Source organism: Phyllobates terribilis, unplaced genomic scaffold (assembly GCF_046119375.1).
Source record: "Phyllobates terribilis strain yellow unplaced genomic scaffold, ASM4611937v1 Scaffold_7__3_contigs__length_470593459, whole genome shotgun sequence".
NCBI classification, from domain to species: domain Eukaryota; kingdom Metazoa; phylum Chordata; class Amphibia; order Anura; family Dendrobatidae; genus Phyllobates; species Phyllobates terribilis.
The window spans coordinates 399,324,981-399,335,054 of NW_027362767.1; the positions used below are offsets into that span (position 1 = coordinate 399,324,981).

General features: G+C 39.2%; 1 protein-coding gene across 1 annotated transcript; it reads left to right on the forward strand.

The window, feature by feature from the left end:
- The first annotated feature begins 3,194 nt into the window (after positions 1–3,194).
- Positions 3,195–9,807, forward strand: LOC141153261 (cytochrome P450 2B11-like). The gene is made up of 9 exons (XM_073637966.1): positions 3,195–3,397; positions 4,370–4,532; positions 4,618–4,767; positions 5,789–5,949; positions 6,033–6,209; positions 6,447–6,588; positions 6,814–6,998; positions 7,708–7,849; positions 8,991–9,807. The coding sequence occupies exons 1-9, from the start codon at positions 3,224–3,226 to the stop codon at positions 9,173–9,175; spliced, it is 1,479 nt and encodes a 492-aa protein (XP_073494067.1). The 5' UTR covers positions 3,195–3,223; the 3' UTR covers positions 9,176–9,807.
- Positions 9,808–10,074: the final 267 nt, after the last annotated feature.

The window sequence follows — 10,074 nt, forward strand, 5'->3', positions numbered from 1 at the left end:
TATGGGGTTAGTAATGGGGGTGTCTTATAGACGCCTCTCTATTACTAAACTGGGCTTGATGTCAGCTGGCATTATAAGCTGACATCAACCCCAGCCCTATTACCCCACTGCCACCGCTACAGGGCAGTGGGAAGAGCGAGGCTAAGTGCCAGAATTGGCGCATCCTATGGATGTGCCATTTCTGGGGCGGCTGACGGCTGGTGTTTCTAGCCTGGGAGGGGGCCAATATTCATGGCACCCTTCCTGGGCTATTAATATCAGCCCCCAGCTGTCTGCCTAGCCTTTGCTAGCTATTTAATTAGGGGGGACCCCACGTAATTTTTTTGGGGGGTCCCCCATTTTAATAGCTAGTAAAGGCTAGGTATTCAGCTGGGGGCTGATATTAGTAGCCTGGAAAGCTCCGTGGGTATTACCCCCTTCCCAGGCTTCAAACATCTGCCCCAGCCGTCTGCTTAACCTCCGCTAGAGCCTAAAATTATGGGGAACCCCACGCCAATTTTTTTTTAAATAAATCCTTTATTTCAACACTAAATGACAAGTACAGTAATCAACACTGTCACTGTACTTCATATATATGTGACTGACATATTTCTATCTATCTAATCTATGTGTGATTCTCCATTCCTTCTATTCTAAATTGTCAGGTACCGCTGCTGAATTGCCGGCCGGCTTTTTTAAAGAGACGGTGCATGAAAACACTATTGTGTTTTTTAATAAATCTTTTACACTAAATGACAAGTACAGTAAGCAACACTGTCACTGTGTACTTCATATATATGTGACTGACATGTTTCTATCTATCTAATCTATGTGTGATTCTCTATTCTTTCTGTTCTAAATTGTCGGGTACCGGTGTATGCCGCTGCTGAATTGCCGGCTTTTCATGTTTCACTGTGAGCACTGTTCCCATCGATTTGGGCAATCACTGTAATGCCACAACCACCATGGCTGTGGCATTACAGTGAGTGGCAGACAATCCATGCATGATTGGTGCTCTAAATAGCGCCAGACATGCAGGACACGCTTTTGGTGCACGAACAGTTATCGAACATAACCTCGAACAGCCGAATTTTTTGCAAATCGTTCGGGTTCGTCGAACAACTCAAACGCCGCCCAAAACAGCTCGAATTTTAGATTGGCGAACAGTTCTAGTCGAACACCGCTCATCTCTACTCATTATACCAGTAAATACAATTATGTCTGTTAATATAGCTGGAAAATTTGAAAGAAAATTCATCACTCCCCATAATGTTATCTAAAATTACTGGATTTTCTTCAATTTCATAAAGCACAATCTCACTAAATTGCAGCCGCCTGTCTGGATCATCCTCCAATAAACCATGAAGTAGATGTGGACGATAAGCTTTCCACCCAATAGATTTCAGGATTCACATGATAGAAGCTTGTGAAATTCCCAATTCCAAAGAGGCTCTTCTGGTGGATTTTTTTGGACTCTGAACAAATGTTTCAGCAACAAGTTGTTTATTATCTTCTGTACAGACTGTTTTAGGTCGACCAGTTTTTGGAGCATTAAGGATTGAGCCAGTGGCATTGAATTTGTCACGAATGCGGTAAATGGTTTTGTCTCTTTGGGGCTTGAGTACCAAATGTTTCAACCCAATTTGCTCTAACAGTTTCGGCATTTTAAGATTTCCAATTCTCTGTTAAAATCCATTTTCTTTGATCTGTATTTAAATTATTTGCTATTATGTGCTATCTGAATTATCTGAAAAGAAAACAGATTTGGGGGAGATCTATCTGTGAAAACTAGATCTGTGAAACTGGCTCAGTTGCCCTTAGCAACCAATCAGATTCCACCTTTCATTTTCCAAAGAGTCTGTGAGGAATGAAAAGTGGAATCTGATTGGTCGCTAAGGGCAACTGAACCAGTTTCACTTTAGGCCATGTTTGATAAATCTCCCCCTTCATAACCTTATTACACTTTCTGTCCACCTACTTTTGGACAACCCTGTATATATATATGTATATATTTCAATAGGAGCCATGTAATGTTTCATTTCTCCTGTGGAGGTGCTGTCTGGTTCTATCATAGATTAAAGCTGATCAGAGTATGTTTCCTGTGATGATCTTATGATCAATGGACACTTGTCTAAAACCCTTTAAGGTTAAGGGTACTTTCACATTGGGTTCCAGCACACGTTCGGTGGCGTTGTTGGGGCTTACGTCCGAATCCCCCACAAAACAGGATTCGGATTTATGTGCCGACAGGACCATAGACTATAATGGTGATGGCAGAGCGATCATATGCTTTGCCGGCATCATTATAGTCTATGGCCTCATCGGCACATATGTCCAAATCCCGTTTTGTAGGGGGTTCAGACGTAAACCCCAACAATGCCACCAAACATGTGCTGGAAAGCAATGTGAAAGTACCCTAAGTTCACATGTCCAGTAATCATCCGTTCAAATGGATCCAGCAGTGACCCATTGTCAAAAAAGTTGTGCGCCTAAAACAAAAAACTCATTTCAACTGGATCCGTTTTTTTTACTTTACACTGAAGTCTATGGAAAACCGATCCGTTAATTAGACATCTGTTTTCCCATTTGAAAAGGATCCGCTTTTTGTTACATGGAGGTGGCAAAATAAATATTTCACATATACAACTGAACATGTGAACTCTGAAGTAGTCATCTGGTAAAAGCTGATCCAGTAAGCAGAAACCGGATCCTTATCAAATGGGAGAGAAACAGATGGCTATTACACGGATATGTTTGCCAAAAGCTTCAATGTTAAAAAATCGAATTAGGTTGAAAAAAGTTTTTTTCAGGCGGACAAAAAAGTTGTGTCCTCGTGAAATAAACGCCGTGTGCACATACTCTATTAATTCATTCATTTTGCTGCACAGTTATAAAAAGTGAGTAAGATTTGTAGCTTTCCTGTGCGCGGTGCTTTACATCAGTGTCATTCCTTTAGCTGTGACTCAGCCTTGTCGGGATGAACACAGACTGAGTGCTGTTATCTCTCAGGGTCGTCATCAGTGCATGTATTAGGTAATACGCTCGGTATGTGCTCCGTCCATGTCAAAATAGTACGAATATTTCCCAAATATTTGTGCAAAATCACTTCGTTCCCGGCCCCTATTTACATGACCTGAAGAACATGAACCAGGATCACCTGAGATCCCACCTCGGAGGTTGTATATAAGAGGCCTCCTGAGATGAGCAGCATTACACCTCCCAGGAGACACCCAGACTCAGCAGCATGCTTCTGCCTACCACCATCCTCCTCCTTGTCTTACTATGTCTGGTCTGGACAATGTGGATAAAAGGAAAACCTAAGGATGAGCTACATCTGCCTCCGGGACCTCGTCCGTTCCCAGTAATCGGTAACATTCTCCAAATAAAACCTCTGAGGTTTTTGGTCTCACTCCAGCAGGTAAGCCATTGGGGTACTGTTTGTGCAGAGATAGTATAAGTTCTAAAAAAGTTTTTGGTTTGTAAAGTAGGTGTTGCTTTAAATGATATTGACATAAGGACAATTTATTTTTTTATTATTTTTTGTAAAATGCATTTTTTTTTGCTAAAAATAAGTTTTGCAGTTGGATATTATTGCAAATGTTGCGCCCTTTTACTTTCTAGCTGCAGAGGTTAACTGAGAATCGGTCAGCGAGCTTCTTCTCACACGAGTGTTTATATCTCTTGTTTTCGTTCATCGCAGCTCCTCTCGGCTGATTTATGACCAAAAGGTTCAGCTCAACTTTCAAGCTGTCATAAATCAGCTGAGAAGAAGGAATAGGAGTTACAAACTCTGCCAAAAGTAGGAGCTCATTGACAAATTGTCAGGTAAATCATTCCGCAGACGGTAAAACACAGAGGCTTTAAAAAGCAAAAAGCACAACATTTATAAGGTAACAAAATTGTAAAAATTATTCTTAACCAAAATTCATGCATATTTGCGACAGACAAATCGATCAACTCACAGTCCCAACGTACTGTACGATGTCCCTCACAGTACATTCCCTCACACAGTATGATGCTCCCCATGCACACAGTATGAAGTCCCCCACAGTAGCCCCCATGTAAGCTTAGCTGGTACTGTATTGGTTTCTGCTGCTCAGTCATCTTACCTGATAATGTCATGTGACCTGAAGGTCTCTACAGGTTCTTCAGTCTCTCCCCAACAGAATGGTGGAGCAGCTATGTGACTCCTCTCTGCTCCACCATTATATTCAACTGCACCTGTTACTTGAGGACAGTGATACATTTAATGTCGAGTCATACCCCATATCTAGCGGGATTGTTCCCCAAATTCAAGACTGCTTGACTTGCTCAAGGACTGTTGGGATGTATATAATTGTTTTAGGTACATTACAAATGTGTGTATTTTCATCTGATCTTTTTTTCACAGTTCCAGAAAAAATATGGCCCAATATTTACTATATATTTTGGATCTCGCCCAACTGTGATGCTTTGTGGATATGATGCAGTGAAAGAGGCCTTAGTAGACAACAAGGATGTATTCAGTGGAAGAGGGAAGATGCCAGTCCCTGAATATGTGCTGAAGGGATACGGTAGGATGTCCTATCATTAATTGTCCACATGGCCAACTTATACTTGTTATATTTAGGAAACTCAACTGAGTATTGTCTCCTTTAGGAATCATCGGCAGCAATGGAGATCGCTGGAAGCAGATGAGACGCTTTGCGCTTACCACCCTTAGAAACTTTGGGATGGGTAAGAGGAGCATAGAAGAAAGAATCCAGGAAGAGGCCCAGTTTCTAGTGGAGGAATTCAGCAAAACTGAAGGTGCAGAAATATTTCACGTGCCATATGTAATTCCTATATCATGCTGCTAGTCATTCTTGTTAGTATCAAAGAGATGGAAGTAAGTAAAAAATCAGATCCAAATGAAAACATGAAACAAAGAGTTGGGACCAGGAGGTGATAGACAATTTAGGGGTAAAACCATTAAAGCATCCAGGGATTGATCAGGATAATCGTAAGGTAGACAACAGTGTCAGAAGACAGAAAGTTGATCCAAAAAAATGCACCAGGGTAGTATCACATGATAGAATAGGTAGCAAAGGTGAAAGAAGATTGGGACCAGAAACAACTAAGCACCGCAAAATTATCTCATAATTAGTCTGAAGACTAGCTGCAAGCAATTGGCTGGTCAGTCAGACTACCTACTTGGGCCACAAGAGGATGAGTCCAACCAGGTCCTGCACCACCCATCATTTTGTCTGGTTGGTTAGGAGAAAGTGGTGGAACTTCACAGAGATATTCAGCATTAAATCGATGGTAGGAGAATATGTAACAATAGTTATGTTCATCAAGCCAGGAAGGGTATATTTTAGTACCAGACTCCATGACACCTTAGAAGAGGAGGACTACCCAAAATACTCTTCCACAGTAATTAAGTCTGAATACATTTATATTTCATTTTATATATTGTATCTATGGCTGCAGTTTAGCAGACTAACATGTGGCAACTGGTTCCTTTTAAGTGTGCCAATATGGTTTTTATCTCCAATTCCATAAATTTGCTGAAGATTCCCATGGTCTCCAAAGTATCTTCTGTTTGTATTACCCTACAGTGAGAAATGGAGACTGCTTACAATGCTATAATATAATATCAGCCAAGTCTAACTCAGTGTCCAGGTGCTCGAAACAAAATAGTAATTGCTAAATCATTCTTCATAAATAAGTTAAAATTCACTAAAGTACTAAAAGTGACCGTATGCTATAGGGTCAACTGAAAGAAGAAGAGAGTAAAAGTAACCGTAACTAGATAATTAAAGTAACATTTCTCTTTTTTTCTCCGTAGGTGAACTGTTTGATCCGACTTTTTTCTTTAGTTGTGCCGTATCCAACATTATCTGCTCTGTTTTATTTGGCAAGAGGTTTAGTTACAAAGATGAACGATTTTTGTCTCTTCTTAAAAATATCACCGGGGCTGTTCGGTTCATGAATTCTGTTTTTGGTTTGGTGAGTACCGCTGTTTTACTTTTTTTTTAGAACTTACCAATCAAGCTGATTTTTCATTAACTCAACCAATTTTCCTATTTTAGCTTTTCTTCTACTTGCATGGACTTATGCGCCATATTCCTGGTCCTCACCAGAAAGGTATTCAGCATCTATTCGACCTCAAAGCATTCATTCAACAGGAGGTGGAGGAAAGTGTGAAAACCCTTAACATTGACTCTACACGACATTTTATTGATTGCTTTCTGGTAAAGATGCAACAGGTAAAAAACACAATAAATATTTTGCTGATTTTAGGGATTTGTTGAGAATTTAATTAAGACTCCACGAGACACTATTAATGTGTTGTATAATATATACAGTATATTCTGTAAAAGGTTCATTCTTGACTAGAGATAATACTTGATAGTTGTTTTATCAGGTTTTTCTAAGATCCACATATATAAACCTGCCACCCATCTTGCTTACTAGATATGATTCTTTAATTTGTCTTTTTACAGGAAAAACAAAAACCAACCTCAGAATTTCACAATGAGAATCTTGTAGGATCTTCAATGAACTTGTTCTTTGCTGGGACAGAAACTACCAGTACCACCCTACGATATGGCTTCCTCGCTCTACTGAAATATCCTGAAGTTCAAGGTACAAATGTTAAGGACATAATTACACTTAGATTACTATTCAGGCTTGGAGAAAATGTGTTACAACTTAAGCGCTGCTTTATACCTTCCCCATTCATTGAATATCGAATCCTCATAGTTAATTATAGAACCAGGCCGTGCATAATTATATCTTCTCACCCTTTTACAAACCTTAACTTTTGATAACTTTGAAGCCCAATTAACGTCAAATATTTATCCCATTTAGCAAAAATCCAAGATGAAATTGACCATGTGATCGGTGACCGTCCGCCATCAGCAGAAGATCGAACCAACATGCCTTACACTGAAGCTGTAATCTGTGAGATCCAGCGGTTCAGTGATATTGTTCCCACTGGGGTTCCTCACTCTACAACAGAGGACATCTTATTTCGAGATTATGCTATTCCAAAGGTAAGAGTCTGTGATAAGACAAAGAAAGGATGGACAGATAGAGTGTCATCTACTCTCTGAGGATAAGTGCACACCATGCTTGGGCTGTACGTTTGGCATACACATTGCCACCAAACATATGCCCCAGATGTATGTTACTGTTTGCATGTGACTCAAACTATCTACAAAGTGTTTTTCAACCTATAGACTAAGAAATAAAATCTAAACATAATTTGAACCAAACATAAGAGACGAAAATGTGGTCTGATATTGAGTGGAAGAATAAACGCCCAAAGACTTTTATCCTGAAACCACCGACTGGCCAACATAAGCTCAAGACTCGGATCACCATAGAAAGACTCAAGAACATTGGATACAATATCTTCACCATAGCTTTCAATGTGAAGATTTTTTATCTAACCATCAAAAAGAATCAGAAGTCATTTTCTGTTGTCATTTTATGAACTGTCCTTAATAATGGTTAGTTCCTCTGTCTGCAGATAACAGTTGCATTTTAGGTAGTTGCAATGTTATCTCGCTATACTGAGGTTCTGCTCAGGTTTGTGTAGGTTCCTCCAGGACTGATGTAAAAATTGTCTACCTCCGTACAGTTCTGTGGAATATGTTTGTGCTACGTAAGAAACATAAATATAGTGATGAATAGAAATGTAGAAAGCCTCTTTTCAGATAAAGAATTTAATTTCAATTTTTTTCTTTCTTGGACTTTCAGGGCACAAATGTGTTTCCATTATTGACCACTGTACTAAAGGATCCTGAACAGTTTCCACAACCAGAGCTCTTCTCTCCAGATCGGTTCCTGGATGATAAAGGGGCAGTAAAGAAACATGCAGCTTTTATGCCATTCTCTGCAGGTAAAATAAGTGTTGTTTTAGGGGAAGAGTCATTATCTTGAGAAACCACTTGTTTGCTTGGAAGTTCAGTCTGCGTGCCCACTATGCGTTTTTCAAGCGTTTTTGCCGCTGAATTTCCGCAGCGAAAACGCTTAAAAAAACACTTGGTAATACGTGCCCCATGGTCCCCAATGATAATTCACATGTGCTGTGCACATGCTGCAGAAATTTCCGCTGCAGATTATCATTGCGGAAAAATCTACATGATGTCGATTATTTTTGTGGACACGCGGCGTAATTGCCACCATTGACTTGCATTGAATCGCTTAATATCCGCATGACTATATGTGCACATGCGGATAATAAGCAATTCAATGTGCGGATGGTACCCAGGTCTGGAGAAGAGGAGACTCTCATCCAGACCCGGGTACCATAGTACCTGTAAAAAAAAGAATTAAAAATAAAAATATACATTATACTCACCTTCTGATGGCCCCCGGTCTCCTGTACGGTGCGTCCTGGCTCCCCGGTGGCTCGCGATGGTGTAAAAGGACCTTCCACGCGACCGCTGACGTGACCTGTCACATGACTAAATGACGTAATGGAAAGTCCTTTTACACCACCGCGATCCGTGCACGAGACCGGATGCACCAGAGAGAAGACTGGGGGCCATCAGAGGGTGAGTATAATGTTTTTTTTTTCCATTTTTTCCATTTTTTTTTTTTTTAACTATTAACTTGGTCACACTATATAAATCCATGCCGGTTGCATGGATTTATATAGTGTGACCAAGTTATCAAGCACTTTTCCAAGTGATGCTAAAATCGCTTGGAAAAGCGCTTGATAACCCGCATGCAGAAATGCACTTGACAAACGCTTCTACCTGGCAGGAAAAACGCATGTAAAATCCGCATGTACAATCCGGATGTGTTTTTCCTGCCAGAGAGATGCAGAAAAAATCTGCAGCATATCTGCATTGTGGGCACTTAGCCTCAAAATGGGGTTTTTCATTTTGGGTCGCGAATTGACTGATCTTTGATAATTATCATCTACAAACAATACCATAATTTACATATAGAATTAATTTTCATTGAAACAAAAGTTGAGAAGATGAGAAATGTTTAAAAAAAAATTCTAAAAAATGTTTTGGTTTCTTTTGTAGGAAGACGAATATGTTTAGGAGAAGGTTTAGCTCGAATGGAACTTTTCCTGTTCCTGACCACACTCCTCCAGAAGTTCACCCTGACCACAGTGGTGCCCACAGAGGACTTGGACTTGAGTCCCGAGTTTAGCAGTGCTGGCCATCTGCCCCGTTCTTACAAAATGTCGGCAATTCCTCGTCACTGACATCATGTTGAGTATATATATATATATATATATATATATATATATATATATGTTTAGATCAATTATCTTATTTTATAGATGACACTAAGTAGAAATTCACAACTGTATTTATAATAAGAGGCTTTTGTAATACTATAGATGAGAAGAATGTTATGTAAAACTCGCCCGCAGTTATGTTCCAGTTTGGTGCAATCTTATGCAAGTCCAAATCTGCTTGACTTTTTATGACTTGTGTGTCGCGTTTGCAGCATCTTTCTGGTTGCAACATGACCACAGTCACTTTCATTACGGTGCGATGTAGCATTGGCATCTTTGGCTGCACATGGGCTTAATTTACAAAGTCACCATGTTGTCCCAGCCTTATTTATTTTTTATATATTTTTTTATTATTTAAAAGCCAAGAACAAACTAATTTTTTAAGATTTTTTTAATCACATTCAAAAATTATATTATTTTTATCATTAAAGTTTTTTATTGTTGTACAGAGTTTCATCATTAACTTTGCATCCATATTTAGTCCTGCCTTTTGTGAACAAATAGTCCTAAAGAAAGTGAAGAAAACAAGTTATATATATAAGTTTAGTGTATATATAATTACCGTCCACAATTGGAAACCCATTTATTTATTATGTACAGACCGAATTTAAAAAAATGTTCCTGATTTTATCGAAATAAATTAGTTTTTTTTTGCTTGAAACATTTGTAATTATTAAATAAATCTATTTATTGATATACTGGTCTATATGCCATCTTGCATACCTCCGAAGATTTTAATGAACATTTATGTCATGTGCTCAAAAGCGATTAACCTGTAGATCCAGAGTTAATCTGCAGGTTAATAGCATTACAATACTGTCCTTGCTGAATGTGCGACTACTGGGAGGAAATTAACTTTATTC